Source organism: Sander vitreus, chromosome 12, assembly GCF_031162955.1.
Source record: "Sander vitreus isolate 19-12246 chromosome 12, sanVit1, whole genome shotgun sequence".
Lineage (NCBI taxonomy): Eukaryota > Metazoa > Chordata > Actinopteri > Perciformes > Percidae > Sander > Sander vitreus.
In genome coordinates, this window is record NC_135866.1 from 17,358,032 (window position 1) to 17,376,270 (window position 18,239).

General features: G+C 39.5%; 1 protein-coding gene across 1 annotated transcript in view; it reads right to left on the minus strand.

The window, feature by feature from the left end:
• Nucleotides 1-9,046, minus strand: part of insra (insulin receptor a) — a 72,121-nt gene extending 63,075 nt beyond the window's left edge. The window contains exon 1 of the mRNA XM_078264192.1: nucleotides 7,847-9,046. Coding sequence (XP_078120318.1) covers nucleotides 7,847-7,952 — 106 coding nt within the window. The 5' untranslated portion in view covers nucleotides 7,953-9,046. The remainder of the gene's footprint in view (nucleotides 1-7,846) is intronic.
• Nucleotides 9,047-18,239: the final 9,193 nt, after the last annotated feature.

Consider the following 18,239-nt stretch of genomic DNA (forward strand, 5'->3'; position numbering starts at 1 on the left):
AGCGTGCGCTGCAATCACGTGTTCAGATTCACTGGGTGACACCTGGAGGTGGTCCAGTTCACAATGTAATCAGACCACAGTAAAAGTCAGACAGACAAAAAGGAAATCTATAGAGCTTGAACACATTTGAGAAGACAAATCCGACCTCAGGAAAACAGCCATTTCTTCACATCTGACACCTGACTTCTGTGACCCTACTTCTGCAATTTCCATGTCACAATTCTGTACAATAATGCAGACAAGTTTCAAATAAGATGAGATACCCAGTATGAATAATGGCCAATGATGACATGTTGTCCTTGTAGTAAATCAAGATAGATACCATTGTGAATGCCTGATGTAAATTGCGTCTAGGTCACAAGATGGCCCTAAATTTATATCAACATGTACTGAGCTATAAAGGGTGTCAGCCGTACACAGTCTGAGCTTCAATGTCTCTCCACCGTGGTCAGTGCTCAGTGGCACAATGTACTAACCCATAACCCTTTCACTACAGCTGCAGGCATCAACAGGCACTGAAGCTTCTGATCTTGTGAAGGAGGTGGATGGAGATTTATTTTTGGGGGGGGGTTTACAGGTTGTTAGACTGATGCCGTTTATTATCGCTGGGCCTCAGAGAGAACTGAGGCCTCAATGTGCATGCAGGAACACAAACACTCAAGTGATTGCAACACTTCCCTTTTCAAGGTTTCGCTGTTCTCTTTTCCAACCCAGACGAAAACTAACTACAGATCCACAAAATGCCGAGGTCACCGAGATACATGTTCACTGTTTCCAAACGGACATGTGATGTAATCCACTTTCATATGGGTTGTAAAACCTAATCACCCGTCAGTTCTATAAATACAGAAAGCAACTTTAAATAATTAATTTTCTCTTCTTAATTTAATTATGACATTAAACACAAAACTCAGCTAAGTCAGCATATGCTCTTGGCTGCAATTACAGTTAAGAGAGGGTTGTCATCTCTTCAACTGTACAGGATTAGATATCACAGGAGTTAAAACAGTGACATTACTACATCTCTAAGAGATACAACCTTCTTGGGAAATTTCTCAAAAGTATAAGCTCTCCTATAAAGGGCACGTGAGCCAGGCCGGTGGCAGAGCAGGTTATCAAATGTGCCAGCTGTAAGGTAGGGGTGACAAGGCAAGTGCAGCACATTGACAATAAAATACAGTACAACAGTCCAGGGAATACAATTAAACCAAAGTAGTTCAGGCCCTGGTCTTTAAATAGAATAAAATTGGGTAAAAGAGAGAACCTATAAAACCACACAGTTCCCTCTTGGGGTTGTTTGAAGTGGATCCTGTATGGATGGCTCCGAACCAAAGATCATTTGGTGATTCAGTTGCCCACCAGCTGCCCTCGCGTGCACATTATTCTCTTTGACAATGTTGGCAGTGCGGTAATTATTACCTCTAAAGTGTGAGAGCACAATAACAAGCACATTTCCTTTAACAGGGGCACGGTGTCAAGGGTAAAGATGTGACACAACAAGGCTTCCTTGTCAGACGCCTGTGTGGTCGGAGTTAAAGAGCGCAGGTGTGACAGTTTACTCCATTTTAAAGCAGTAGTTCTATATAATTTCCAAACGTGAACTTGTCAACCAGGATTAGACAGACATTGTTGTGGGTGACAAGTGTAAAGATCCTCCTATTGTATACATGTCAAACGTACTAATGACTTAGGTTCTTCAGACAGCAGTGGCAGTTTGTTTGTAGTGTTTTTGAAGAGAAGGTGGTGGGGGTGACAGTTTCATCACCTTACAATTGTGCTCCTTGTCGGGAGGCATAAATCAAGAGTACCAGGTTGCTGGATTGCTGCCCGCCTGTGAGACCTGCTATAACCAGAGTGGTACTCAACAACAGGCTGCCGGTGGCTTCATTGTAAGCTCCAGCTGTTTGACAATCTTCATAAAGTGATGTTTTATAATGGTACAACAATACACTGCAGCCTAACAACCCGACCACCTAACCAAACTGCTGTTTGTGCTTCTTATGAATTGCCATAACATTCGTGGGGTTAACTATCAGTTGTTTTTTTTAAATGTAATAACCGGTGATGTTTGAAAAACCCTATTTTTGCATTGCCAGACCTATCTCCACAGCGCTGTGTGGAGTAAGGGTTAGCTACACCACACTTACATTCTAGGATAGGGAAAAACACTAAAAACTCCATTCCCTTAATTTTGCTTATTTAAACGTACAATATGTAACTTTCTGCCGCTAGGGGTCTCTCAATCAAAACAATGGATGGTAATCACGGACTTTACATTAGCCTGCAGCTAAAACCACACTATCACAATATATTTCACGTCAATGTTACTGGGGCGAAAGGGGTTTGTTGTAACATTACTCAACGACGCTGATAGTCAGGTGTGAGTGGGGATGGCTGGCAGAAACTCTGGGACGGCGAGGATGTCTGAACCGTCCGATGGCCGATGTTGTGCAGCAGCAGAAGATGTCCCAGCTGAATTCTTTTGAACTTTTTTTTATCTTAACTAGTCGTTTTGGTGCCTAACCCCCCTTTTGTCGGGTAAATTTAGCTAACGTCCCCCGCGAAGGGGGGAGAAATTTGGCAGGGAGGAGATTTTCGGCACATACACCGGTAACGCGAATGGAGACGTAACGTTACGGATGGCCGCTGTTCTGACTCGGGTGCCTAGGTCTGATATGGTCTGTTTCCCAACGGTTCATTAAACTGCCGTTAGCGTCCTTAGCACCGGCGCTGGAGTTAAGTACTGGCCGGGTTTGGATTGCTGTAATGATAGTGCCTGGCTGGTAGCTGGCACGGGGCTTGTAGCGCCGGGAGAGTGAGGCAGGCAGACAGACCGGGGTGTGCTAGCTGGCTAAATAAGCATTAGATTAGTCGTCTAGTTATACAGCTAACGTTAATGCTACTGATGAATTCGTGAGTTAGCCCAGTGCTGTTAACCGTGGCCTAAACAATAAATAACTTTATGAGTGTGTTGAACGATGTCGTAATCTTCTACGCCACTTAACGAAACGTCCCGTGTCAAAAATAAAATTAAGAGATTTTTCTGGGTTTGAAACTTGTTGGAAACATTTGGGATAGTGTAAGTACACATCTCAACAAAATATATAACATAGGTATAGTCATTTTTAGACGTTTAAAATGCAGAAATGTTACATATTGTACCTTTAAATAAACTCTCAGAAGCTCTCGGTTTCCCACAGTGTGCGGGTGTATGTGTCTGTGTATCTATACCTTGTGGTTGTATACATGCTAGGGATGCATAGTTTTGTTGTTTGTATTGGCTGAGTGCTTGTAACCAATAACAGTCTACCTAGCTGTCCTCTACTTTATTTATTTGTTCCTTTTTTTTGTTACACGTTTGTATTTGTGACTGCTTTCCTTAGTATGTATAGTGTACTTTTCTGTATATTGTCATCTTAACAAATGTGTTGCACTTTAGCCTGTTTATTTGCATATGGAAATTTTGATCACAAAAAAAAGGAAAAAAAAAACACTCTGGGTTGTTTGCATTTCTATGAACCAATCACAATTGTCTTGGGCGGCGCCGAGCTCTCGACGCAGCGACGGTGGCTATGCAAAACAGTCTCGGTAAGGTACTTGTTTTGGTGAAACATTTGCACCACGAAAAGAAAACGCCACATACAATATTAGCTGTTCACACAATACAGTAACGTGAGCTATTTCAATTAGCTGGATACATGGTTAAACGTAAGTTGCTCTTACCAGTGTACTGTCGTATGTACTTTGTCCACAGCAATCCCCACTAATCGGTCCTCCCAGTTAAATAGTAAACGCTGTAAACATAGTCCTTGTAAATCTTTACAATCATTCCCCTGAAAGAACCAAGCAGTCCTGCATAGTTGTACAATCCAAAAAAAATTCTAAACTTCTCATATTCAGCGTCTAGCTTGCTAAGTATTGCTTAAGTATTTTGTTGTTTCCCGTGGCCAAGGGATTTTGGTAACGGCAACACGCAGAGAGCGGAAGGTGAGGGACGGCGGATGTCAGGCAATTATCCTGGAAATGTTCTTTCATTGATCCAGACTAGAAAAACCCAGAAGGTCTTTAAACAACACTTCTCACAACACGATCCTTTAAGAATCACCATCTGGATTAAAAAAAATACTCTGCATGATAAAAAGAAAGATTTTTTAACCGGTTTGCTTTTCATATTGTTGTTGCTTGTTTTGTACAAGACAAGAGAAATATAAATAAGTTTTTTTGAATGAAATACAAGATAATACAATACAGCGTCAATATAGACAAATATAACAGATGATAAAACTTTGAAAATTGAGTTAAGTTGACTTTAGGAACTTTTTCTTGGTGAGCTCACAGTGAAACCGGACCAACAGGACACGGACAACGGATCACAACATACTAATTATAAAACTATCATACAAGAATATACTATACAACACAAAGTAACATAAATATAGAAGATAAAAACAATGAACCTTAAAGTGCGAGAGGTTTGCAATTTAGAAATAAAATAACCTAAACATATTAAAACACACAAAATACCATAAATAAGACAACAATGGCTAAAAACAAGTACCTTAAAGTGACAGAGGTTTACCATTCAAAGCCTGAGGGAATAGAGGCGTAGCTGGATAGCCTATAATTTACATTCTGTTTTACGTTGTACAAATTGAGCAAAGACATGTCATTTCCAGCTAACATCTTTGTTAGGAAACAGTGGCACAACTTGAGGAACAGAATAAAAATCTTTTTTCATTGTGAAGCAGAAAGAATACTTTTTCATCCAGATTGTTAGGATAGAGATCTTGTGGCGTTTTCCCATTACATGGTACCTGCTCGCCTCGCCTCGCCTCGACTCGCCTCGACGCACTGCGCATCCATTGCAGATTTTTAGTACCAGCGTGGCTGGTCATCATAGCGACGCCGCAGTAAACTGCTGTGACCTAACGCGACACACACACAGAACGTCAAAGGTGTGTTGTTGTTGCCACAGCCAGAAGACACATTTTGTTTCAAATGAAGCTGGAGGCAGCAAAAAAAATAAAAAAAATAAAAACGCAGCTGGCTAAACTATTTAAAAATGGCGGGTTTGTTCAGGACACCCCACCCCCCTCTGTCGCTTTCACGTCACCTTTTGGTATCGCCTCAGCTCGCTTGGAACCTCGACTGAGATGGTACTAAAAAAAGTACCTGTTAGCAGGTACCAGGGACTTTTTTTCGTAATGGAAAACCAAAAGAGGCGAGTAGAGTCGAGGCGAGTCGAGCAGGTACCATGTAATGGAAAAGCGCCATTGGAGATACCTTCAGAACAGCAGTAAGCATTGTTAAACGACCTACTGAGTTTTTAAAAGATCACTGGGTATTTATCTTTCAACGCATGCTTAGCTTTGTGACTTGAATACATTAAGAGGTCCTAACTGGGGCTAGCTGAAAACATGAAATGTGCAATATGTAACAAAACATAAGACACATTTGCAGTTACAGGGACAAATTGACACTAACATTTTCAACTGCCAGCGAATGATAAATGAAATAAATTCACACTGCCACTTAATATAAGCTTCCATTATTAAGTGAATTTTCCATCAAGACTGTTACCAAATCAGAAGGCTCTGAAAGGTTTCCTGACTTCGACACTGGTCAGCCCAGTTAATGAAATCAGCCAGTGTGAGGCCCAGGTTCCACTCTTCCCTTCTGTGGTTCACTGTCAAGTCTGGGAGAAGCATGGGAGGAGAGGGGCTGCAGTGCAATTACACAACTTGCTTTTGATTTATGTCTTAAAATTCTTGCTCAAACTGGTTTGATGACATCGCTCTATTCACCCCTCACTAAAATCTGATGAAAGGTGAGAGAGCCTGTTCTTTTCTTTTCCTTCCGAGTACCTCTTAAATCCAACTACAGCCACATAAAGTACTGCAGTAGTAACAGTTTTAAAGCTACCTGGGGTTACATACTGTGTGCACATGGAGTGGACAAACTTCCTATACTGTATAAAAGGAGGACTGTGTGTTACTGGGTATGGCTTTGTGTCAAGATTATGGTAAGACAGCACAAACCTTGAAGAAATGTTTTCTCAAAGAGCAGAAAAGAAAATAATGATTGAGTTAAGACAGAGCAATGTAGTAGTATTTACTGAATGATTATCTTAATAAAGGCATCTATAACAGTAGGGTTGGGCATCGTTTGGATTTTAACGATTCTGATTCCAATTCCGATTCTTCCTTCTGATTCCGGTTCTCATCGATTCCGATTCTTTGAGGGGTGGAGTTGAAACGGGTCAGATGTCTATTTTCACAAATAAGAGGAAAGTTTTCTTTTGATTCAATGGTGGGTTGCAGTTTTACAGCTTTTTCAACGTAAAATAAAGCCAGACTAGAGCGCCGCTTACTGAGCTCCAAGGCTGCAACACAACAAGCGCCTGGTCGCTTCGCAAACCAAAACTTACGCATATTAAAATTGGAAGCGATGATCGGATTTGAAACCAAATCCTCCAAACGATTCCATAAAGAAACGATTCTACTGGAATCGTAATTTTTGAAACGATTCCAAGTAGGAATCGGTTCTCGATGCCCAATCCTATATAACAGCATTTAATATTTTGCAATTGTGCACCAACACTACTGCAGTATATTTTGACATGCATTCTTTGTAGTATGCAATGCAAGATTTGAAGGAAGTTGTTGAGTGTGAACTATAAAAATCTGTATTTAATATAGTATATTAACCTGAGCATGTCAGTTGCAAAGCGAGCACTTTTGTGAAGGTAAATACAAGCTGGACAATTGCCCTATTAACTTACATTGTAGCTTGTTTCGCCGCTGCCAACTGAAGCTTAATGCTTAATACTGGACTAATTTTAAAGACTGTTGTTCCCATCAGTCACTTAGACAAAAAAAACATAGGAAAATAGGGTCCAGGTTGAAAGAAACGGTAGTCACCCTTTAAGTAACAGATTCCAACAGTTTGAAAAACTAAGTGTGTGCAGTCGTGGTGTTTGAGAAATGCGAAAATGTCTCTGGGTGATTGTAAATGTTGTCCATTCATTCTTATCACCCGGTGCTTGTTGGCTGGTGAATATAAAGGGACTGTCAGGAGCTGTAAAGAGGGCTTATTGTTACATTCCTGCAATGACCACAGGAACAAGCCAAGGCTTTCCCTTTTACAATAACAGCCAAGTAATTCCTCTAAATTCTCAGACTACTTACTTATTTGGGGGAAACAACATTTTGTTTACAGTTCCTGCAGACTCCAAATATCTTAACCTTTGTCCCTTCAACGCAGTGACTATCTACAACACCACTGTTGCTGCCTGTGTGCCTATATCAAATTACCATCACTAACAAAACAAACAAATCTGGGAGTTATAGGTTGTCTGCACCGACCAGTAGTATGTTTACAGCATTTCTAAGCATTTTTGTCCATTTAATGTAATTGTATTTTAATAATGCAACATAATTGACTATTGTACATAGTTTATCATTTGAATGTAGTAGCCCATATGATAATTAACGTAACAATTATTTGGGTTCTAATATGGATCTCTATCAAAATATTAAAATGATAATCAATTTAATAAATTTACCCAGTATCTTGGCACAATTAAATAATGTGTAATGCTTTTAGATTCCAGTGTAAATCCCCTTACATGGAATTGACAAAAAATTGCGGAATATTTGACAGATAATTTTGTCTTAATCAAATGCGAGTCTGTCTGTAGGTCTTAGCATAATGCATCACTTATATTTTCTGTAAAAGTTAAAATTATACACAATCAGTTGTACAGTCCAGCCAGCCACATATTCAGACAATTTCACATAGTTAAAAAGCTTAATATTAACTATGATAAAATATTAGTGTTACTTACCCTCTCCACTCGCTCGATGACAGCTCATCACAAAGCAGACAGCGGTCAAAACAAAACACAAGCACAAAGTCCGGAGCCACATAACTGACTCGGAATAATACCCCATCCAGCACTATTCCGGGTCAAATACAGAATAATCCTGGCGAGGAGGAAAGTTCAAACTGGAGGAGAAATACCTTCAGGAAATTGGTTTTGTTTTGCGGCGTGGGCCAACAGGTAAACAAAAATAAATAAAAGACATCCCGGAAGATGGGCGGAGGCACGAGTCCAACGTGTTCAGTCAAACACAAGCTAACGATGCTGCTGCTAAAGTTAGCCACCTCATAGAAAAACACCGTTAACACACACCACCACGGGACATGAGTGCTCTTTCTGTGTATTTAAATACAATGGTTGGTTAAACTGGCACAGTTAGGTTTTTCCGTTTCTAGGGAAAAAGTGCTAAAACAGACTTGTTGGCCGAGAAGAAGCTAGCTAAGCTAAACTAGCTACGTTAGCTTCCTCGCCTGGCTCCACCACTCTAGTCCAGGCCACAAGTTAAGTTTGCGCTGCTTTCCAGTAACCGTCTCAAATAATTTTAAGTTTAAGAAACCCCCCGCATACCACACAACTGCACTGCATATTCTTTACAACAGTGGACAAGTTGCATGCAGGAACATTTCTTTAAAAGCGACGGTTAACTTAATTTAGAGGAATTTTGGAGCCGTGTGCTTCTGACTCGATGGTTGTGGCATGCGTGGCGTAACGTTTGCGTGTCTTTCGTAAAAATCCCCTCAAGGCATCCAGCGAGCACAAAACATCAGTTGACTTATTTCGCTTGTGAAGTAAGGTGTTTTTTTCCGGGCAGACGTGTAGCTCCAAAGCGACAACTCCTCTTCAGTCAGTGCAGAGATTTCAGATAGCCCTCCAGACCTCTCTGAAAATCTGACAGACAGACGTGTTCAGACACTTCGTGGCTCCGCAGCACTCCGCTGTACTTTTTTTTTTGTTTGGGAATAGAACAAAAATAAATAAATAGATGCTGCAAATTGTGTTTACGCTCCTGTCACCACAACTAAGCGTGGATCAAAATGAGAGAAAAGTAGGTGATATAAAGTTTTCAAGTTATTTTCTCTTTTTCTTCTCCACAAACAGAGGTAGGAGGTACAGTCTCTCAGGTCCTGTAGGATCCCCTTCTTCCCAGCCTCTCCGCCAGTAAACAAACCCTGCCAATGAGCCAGATGGGCTTCAGGGGAAATACGGACTGGAGTTTATTGGATTACACAACAAACTGATCCTACTGTCAGGTGGTAACGCGTTTAAAAGTAATTCATTTACATCTACCGGTACTTTGTAGTGTAAAAGAATTGAAAGCTGCTATGGAGTTATTGCCATTTAATTTAAAATTAATATTTGCCTACTACAAATACAAACCAACACTGAAACAATTAATGAATCATTCCATTGACTGAAAACTAATCGGCAATTTTGATAATCAATTGTATTTGTTGTTGTTATTTGATTATTAATTTTCAAGCAAAAATCAAGAAGCCAGGATTTGCTAATTTTCTTAGTTTGTATGATAATAAGTTGAATGTTAGGTTACCATTAGAATTGGGACAAGGCAAGCTTCTTAGTCATTACCTTTGGAAACAGTTGCCAGTTATACTTTGTGACATTTTATAGACCAAACGTATTTTAAATTAATACAAAAATAATTGGCAGAGAAAAAGATGTTGAAAATAATCTTAGTTGCAACCCGAAAATACAATTGTTCTGCTTTTATTAACATGTAATGACAAACATAGTATAGTAGTAGTAATAATAATCATAATCATAATAATTATGATTATAATTACACTTTAGCTGCTCACCTTAAGATTAAAAGGGATTTTAGTCTAAATTAAATTGAATTTCTCCAGTTTCGGTTAAACTTGATTCAAATTAAACAGGCTGTTTTGGGGGATCATTAACATATTTAATATAATTTTAGAGGTGATTGGCTAGCACATTGCTGGCCTTGCCCCACCCCTGACAACAATCAAATGCTGGCCAACAAGACATATGACCGAAAGCAGAGAAAGAAATCGGATTTAGAATTAGATACAATAAGTTCACTCTGGACCTTGGACACTATACGGTACATCTTAACTCAAGTACCTCTTATTAGCTTTTTGCACACCTTCAACCACATCTCTCAGTCTTTCTCAGTGGATGGTTTGCTCGATCAGTTGTCATGGAGATACACCAGCTCAGTTGTTGTTGATCTCCAGTTAAATTTGTTCAGATTGCGACGTCAGAAGAAGCTGTAAGTGGCGTGTTCAATTATTTTATTGTTTATGTTTTCTCAGAATCGCTTCTCAAGATGTACAGTAGAAAATACCAGGTTATTTGCGCAGACATTAAACAGGATTTCTAGGAAGTACACATATTATAGTACTATTATACAGCAATGCATACTGCAAATAGGCCTACAGTGCATTATCTAGAAACATGCAAGGTAGTAGAAGTGGTTAAAATAAAACAGTTTAGCTAAAGTATGCAGAGTTTTAGTGCAACAGCAGGTAGTTACATGTCCATTGTAGTAGGATTGTAGTAGTGGTTTGAGTTTAAGGGGTTGCCATATTCTGCCAACATACCACCCCAACCCCTTCACCCACCACTTTTTTCACTGATAAGTTTAATTTGTAGTTTAGATATGAATGAAAGTCAAGATAGCCATTAATAAAGAATACAGTAAGCAATTATTTGGTGGTAATCCAAGTTGTAAAAAAAAATATAGGCTATATATACTGTATATATTGTAATTACATTGTTAGAAAAATACAGTAAAGTCAATACCAACATGCCTCATCCATGAACTCAGAAACCGGTACATGTTACAGGTTTTCTAATGCCTTTACTAATTATGTTGCAATGCTGCATACCTAATGTTACCAGAAGCCTGCCAAGACAAGTCTGCAAACACACGTTGAGTTGATTTAGTGGTGTTCTAATACAGAACACCTAAACACTAGCCTGACATGGTCATACTCAGATTCTAGTCTAGTCAGAACTTCCCGACCTTGAATGTTGTGGGCGGGGCTAAATTCGGCTGGCATCCAGGCTACCTAAACACTGTATTCTTGTAAGGTGGCGGTATTCAGAAAATTGAGCTTTTAGGGTTTTGCATTTTGTATATAAGCAAAGTATTTTGGATTTAAAGGTAATAGAAATATAACATTGAAGTTTTTATCTTTGCATTAAGCATTTTAACTGATGTGAAAACAAAGTCCAGGTAAACATGAAACCATAGACAGTAACATGAACGGACAAATCGACACTGTAGACTTCCACGGAGACCAGTGAAGGATATTAGAAGCACTTTTCCGGTGATGGCTCAGCGTTACTGCGCAGCCTCCAACTGAGCTTGACGACGTAGATGTGACGTGAGCAACCTGTCTGAAAGTTGTAAGTCTTCTGGTAGCTGTGCCAAGAGAAATCTCAATCATTCCCAATCTTGCAGAGACGAAGAGCGTAGGTATATGTAAGGAGATAACATGGGCACAGGTTAATTATTGCTAACTTAATAAGAGCTTTCTGTCAAATTTCCCCTTCACATTGTGTTGTCACTTGTACATCAACTCATTTGGCTGTTATACTTCTTCCAATTCAATTCAAGATTACATGTTGAGTTTTACAAAGACTCACTCAACCTAAAAATCCATTCTTAATTTTCTGTGGAAAGAACTAAGGGTGATTGAGTCCGGTCGGACTTGATCCCACTAAGAAAATCCTCAGTTATTTTAGGAAGCAGAGGGGAAAAGACAAGGAAGGAAAAACCTTGTGTGATTCAACCGTTGTTTAAAAACAACTTGATTCTCCCTTTGATCCTGTGATGTTCTCACATGCAGACAGACTAATGGAAAAACATCAAGATTACGTATTTCACACAAGAGCTCTCAGAGGCTGAAAATATCTGACATTGTTCTTTCTGGCATGTTTGTGTGAGCTGCAATTGTACCACAATGCCATCTCTATCACCACTGCTAATCCACTACCTGTTTCCGTCCTCCATTAAAGCAGTAGCATGTTTGGTGCAAGATAATCATGTCCTGTTGTTTTCTTTTTTTTTTGGTACTGAAATAGACTTAGGTTGCACTTACAGGATTTCTGCAGCAGCTGTCACATTTTAATCATTTGTTTTGTAATATTCTCTGGCTGAGATTTGTCTGTAAAGCAGGCAGGTGGTGTAAATGAACACCAACCTCTATCTGCTGTTGACACAGGCATTGATTCAGAGTGAAGTGACCACTAACATGGAAATGTGAAACAGGAGAACAGCTCATTAGTAATATCAGCACTCGGTAATCAGAGTTATTTTACAACAAAACGTGTGAAATGGTCGAAGGAAAACCGAAGCAACACGGCCTTTCAACAAGCGCCACTTATAACAACAAGTGGGAGCGAAAGTTTACCAATGGCACAAAAGTAATTAGCTACTGAGCCGATTGGACCATCATGCAATGCAGGAGCATCTTGTATGGATAAAATGCATTGCTGTGAATCCCATATCTTAAACATAATCCCATACTGAGTGTGCAGTTTGTAGGAGGGGGATGCCTTAATGAGATTAAAGCCTAGTGAGTGACTGGATGAAGCCATGTCCCACAAGCTGCATTATACAGTTTTATTTTTGACTCTCACAACAAATATCCTTAGTGAGAAGTTCAGGTTTTGTCTGATTTTCAGCAATGTTTTGTGCTTGTAACGGATATTCTGTATAAGAGGACATATGTTTTGTATATGGGGTTATTAGCATATAAGATCAAGGGACATACTATCATACGACTATCACTGTAGCTTATAATTTATGAAATGCACTGATTTCCTTTCCACAACCGTATTGTTTTAACTAGTGTCACATTTGTCTCTTGTTCCGTCTTGTTTTGTCTTTGTCATTGCCTGTCTTGCCGTTTTTTCATGTTTTTATCTAATGTAAGGTGACCTTGGGTGTCTTGGTAGGCGCCTCCAAATAAAATGTATTATTGTTATTATTACGACTTTAGCAATACTAATAATAGTAAACCATATTTATATAGCACCATGCAGCAGTGTAACAAATTGCTTTACATGGGATAAGAATAAAATAAATAACAATCAAATCCAAAATCCTATAAAAGATTAAAAACCGCAAAAATAAACTAATAGAACCCATAAAATGCATCAGAACTGTTTCCAGTATGTTTAATGTGTTGTATGTCCAACAGTGCCTGACCTCCTTTAAAAGATCCACTTTTTTAGCTCTAGATGTTTATGTCATGTGAAATGAATGTCCATTAACAATCTTTCCACCATTTTCCAATGTCAGACATCTCCTTAACCTTGAATCACAAGATCACAACATCCTAATGTCATTTTCAGTAGTTCATGTTTGTGCCTAATATTTAGTTTAAACCAGTGTGGCCAGAGCAGAGTATGTACCCTACTTTGCTATTTTGACCTAATTAATGTCATTATGGCTCAGAACTATTTGTGTTTTTGAGGCTGAGATGAACAAAAACAAATGACTCATAAACACATGATGTGAATGCTGATAGCCTGCTGTCTCTTGCTGGGGAGTAAAAAGAGTCTTTTTTTGTTTTAGCTGTTTTCTAATCGTGACGACCTCCTGACCTCTGCTGGGGTCAGTTGAGGGTGGTGCAGAATTCCGAAAACAAAAAGACAAAAATTACAGACTTGGTTACAGAGCTCAAGCAAGCGTCAACAATCTTTTAATAGACATACTGCACAAAAATCACTGAAAACCAGTAGCTGCCATGGATAGTATGAAAAATACAACAAAAGAAATCTAAAAAAACATCTCTGCATTAGAAAATGGTCAGAAAATCTGGAAAGCACACATGATTTGCAGTTAAGTAGACAAAACTCGCAAACGCACTGGTATGTTCTTCCATCATCTATGTTATCGGGAAATCCGACCTGGAAGATGAACAATAAGCAAACATGTATGTCCTGGAAAGGAATTTGGCACAAACATTAAAGACATTGTTTTTTGGCAGTGATTCTTAATGTCAGGTCTGTCACAGGATGCACTCAAATGCCAGACTCAACAGGCAACAAGAATTGTTGTGACAATCTAAGCAACAGTGTGCAAATTGTAAAACAAAATCACTAGGCAAGGGCTGAGTCAAAAAACAGGCAAGGGTCATACTAGAAACACGAAGAAGGGAACTAGAACATACTAGAACACTGTCACTGAGGTACAAAACAATTTGGCAACTACGGCTATTGAGAGGGACCTATACAGTATATACTAATATATGTATACTAAGGGAAGCGGGGAGACAACTAGACACAGGTGAAACACATTAGGGCGGGGCATGTGATCACACAGGTGGGAAAGTTTGAGTTTCAAAACAATCACAAAGTGACACATATTGATTAGAAAAATTAAAACATGACCTAATTGTTGACACAGGACGTGCCACTTAAATGGTTTAGAGGGCAAAAACTATGTGAAAGAACCAGACATGACAATAGAAATATATAATAAATTCAATGTTAAGAATTTAGTATGGCAGCGTTATAAAAGATGTCATACAAACGGTTTGCCAGATTGGATGTCTACACAGGAAAATGGGGAAGGTACTCAAGCTTTCTGGAGGGCTCCTAAGAAGCTCTGCGCTGGGGAGAGACGTGTATGATGGGTTTATGGTGTTATCATTATACATAGGTTTATTTGGTTTACAGTTTGTCTATTTTGTTATTATTTTGTTATGGGTCGTTATATTGTGGTTATCGTGTCATCTTTTCTTGTTTTTTTGTTTGGGTGGGTGGTGCAAATTAGCAAATTTCATGTACTGTATGTTATTTAAGAAAATGAATAAAATTGTTAATCACAAAAAATATTAATAAAAAGGGTTTAAAAAAAAGAAAAGGTTTTAATACTTCTCTTCTTGGGTCTCGACACCTGAGTAAGTTCTATTTGCTGAATTAAGGCCGAGAGATATGGTTGAAAGCTCTAGAACATTGAGTTTAGAATATTTAATCATAGATAGGTTTAAACATAATTTAAAGCTGGGGTAGGCAGTTTTCTGGAAAAAGGCAACAACCAACCAGAATTTGAAAATACTGTCCTCCTGCTGCAGCTCTCTCCCCTCTGTCCTAAGCCCCTTTCACTAGACCAGCACAGGCATATGCATGCGCTCCATACAGTAACCTGTACAGTATGAGTATTAGTCATTTCAATCATCCTGATCAGGATTGGGATCCTGATGCAGTTATATAGTGGCAAATCTACAAGCATTACCGTACTGTTTTTTTTTTTTTTTTGCAAACTTAAAGCCCTTTGAGAGGACATACTGCGATGCGGCTCTAGCTAACATACTCATAAACTTAAATTAGCTGCAGTCGTGAGCCTTTGGCTACAGTTAACAGAAAGCTAAACTATTAGCAACATTTTCTCTCCATCTCTGAAACGCTTCACCACTATTGACACGTATTTTATTGCGTTTATTGTCAGACTCTCATTTAGACTCTTTTTAAGAAGTCGTCCTTGGCTTGCTTTGCAGTGTAGGCGGTTGTTGCCAATACTGGAAGCAATGCAGCCGATTTAATAGCAACCACACTTTACCTTATTCCAACATGTAGGTTGCACCCTGTTTGAATGTGACAGCAAAAAACAACAGGGTCAGGGTTCAGAGTGATAAGGCTGACTCACTCGGGTAGTATGAACGTACTGACATACTGGGGTTGTCAGTCTACAGTATCCATAAGAGGTGCAGGAGATATCTAAGAGGTAAATACAAGGAGTTTAGAATATATAATATTTTTTAAAGCATGGCCTTGGAGGAAACAGTATCCAGAGATATTGGGGCCTTGTGTGTGAAACAGCCAGTCCCCGCAGGATCACGCCTATCCCTGGGTTAATCATCAACTACATGTGCAAGGAAGTCACATTAGGAAACCTTGGTGGTCTGCATATAGAACATGGGAAAGCAGCCACTGTGGCAGAGGTTAGTGACAAACCCAAGTTCACACAGACCTGTTTGACTAGAAGAACAATGAGGTTCACACATGATTCACGCCAGGGCTCTTCCTAGACGCCAGTACGCTACACTTCTCAGCCACAGGAAAAGATGCTGCCGCGTGTCAGGGCCGGGTGGGACATCCACCACTGGGCCCACTCCCACTCCTCCTTCCCAGTGCCTCTGAGGTGTACGGCTCTAAAGAAAGATTTCTTCCTGCCGACATTCAGTGTTTGCAAAGACAATACTTTTGAGGCAGAGCTTGATGGATGCTCTGCCTCTCTGAGGTTAATGGACACTCACATTTGTAGTAACGGTGCTGTGGACTGTGAATGGCCTGCAGCCAAGTCCAGGAGGCCAGTTTTCAAACATGTAAGCACTCTTCCACTCTCATGCACCTATTTGAAGCCCGGAAAGTAAATGTGCTATGACAGCGACTCTGCATCACAATACATTCCAGCAGCTCCCCCAAATAGTCACATGGCCCCTTTTCATCCCCAACACGAGCACAATTAAACAAGAGGGGCTCTTGCACTCACACTTGCACCTTGGAAGTGATCTGAGCAGCTACTTTCTTTAAAGCGCTCAGTCAAGTTGCTCTTGTTAAAACATGCCCAATCCTTTGCCTGCCAGAGAGCGGTTAATCCCAACAAGGCTGCGTGCCCCTAATTTCCAGAGAACTGGAACCTGCCGTTTGTTGTGTGTTGTTGTATGTGTTGTGTAGCTACAAGCACTGAAGGCTGCAAGTTAAAAGCATTCCCCCTTCCTTTCAGTGCTATGAGTGTTTTGCATAGAAAAGAGTGCAAGCATTTACATGTAAAACAAACTAAAATCTAAGTGTGATATAAAACAGTAGCAAATCGGTTTGATGATTATGGATGCTCAATAAGAGGCCCTATTGTGCTGATGAGTTCATTGTAACTAAATCCGCCTCAGTGGCCAGTGCTGTTAGAGGGCTTCTCAGAAAACATGGGGATGGATTATAGCTAAGAGCCTTATTATTATTATTATTATTATCTCTTCTATCCCAGGTTAAGAGCACTCAGCACCTGTTGCTCCACTTGGACACTTTGCCTACATCATCACATCCCAGCAGATAGAAGGAAACACCAGTGAGGCAGACTGCTCAGGCATGCAGAGATTATTCTGTAAATGCAGAGGGAAATATCGCATTAGTGGCTGACAAGTCTTCACGATTTGCGTAGACTAATCTCTCAAAAGCAAGAGTGAAAGTGATGTGAAAGCACCATTAATATCATGCAGGATCATGTTAGCACATGTTAAAAGTGACGGTGGGGAAGTAATGTGTTCGACCAGACTTAATTTAACAGTCACACTGAACTTAAAGCTAGAGTTTGTAATTTCTGTCGCCCCCATGAAGAATTCTAAGTAATGACAACAAAACTGTCGGTGCGACCACATGATACAAGCCTTCTGTGATCACGGAGGGCACGGTTACTAAACAAACCAGCAACAAAGTTAAATAACACATAATTATTAGTTGGTTACTTGCAGAGGCACACCCAGATCACTCAATAAGCTTTGGCATGAAGATGAAAGAAAACAAGAGTATACAGGCCCCAAAATCCACAGAGACAACATCAAACATGTAATTGTACAATAAACCTTTAATAAATAGTTTGTCATTAGTTTCCCATATTTACATAATAACCTCCATTTACTTATGTTGCCACTCATTTCTTGGCTAATTTTAGGCACACAGAGAGGGGGTTCAGGCCACAAACCACATCAAACTAAAAACAGGAGTGGCTAGCAGGTAAGTCTTGAGAAATATAATAATTGCACCATACAACCAAATAGACCAAGAGGTGGCCATCTCCTTGAGCGATAAATATATACATTTTCTGTATGTACAGGTGATTTTTGTACATCTACAGTCGTCTGCTTGGAAGCTGTACGAGTGCACATGGGGCTGGTGCAGAATCTTACCAATTTAAGTAGGATTTGAATTTATGGGTTTACCAAGGTGTTGGTCCAATAAATGATAAATAAAAAGGAGTATAATATCCAGAGATTAAATCAACACCAATGGCCTCCTGTCTAGTAACACCCTCTCTGAAATAATAAACTGTGACAGGTTAAGTCAAAATGTTGAGGGTCTAGTGTGGTCAGCATGTACAGCTTGGCTTGGAACATTTGGTGACTTTTGTTATTATCTACTGATAAATCTGAGACAAATATCAAATGTAACTAACCACGGTGAAATGCTTATTAAGTGAAGACTGAACCAAAAACAGACAGATGGACATTCGATAATTACCATCTAGCCACAATGTTGAAAAGATTCCTAAGACGGGATGAAGTTTTAAAAGAGATTATATATATATATATATATATATATATATATATATATATATATATATATATATATATATATATATATA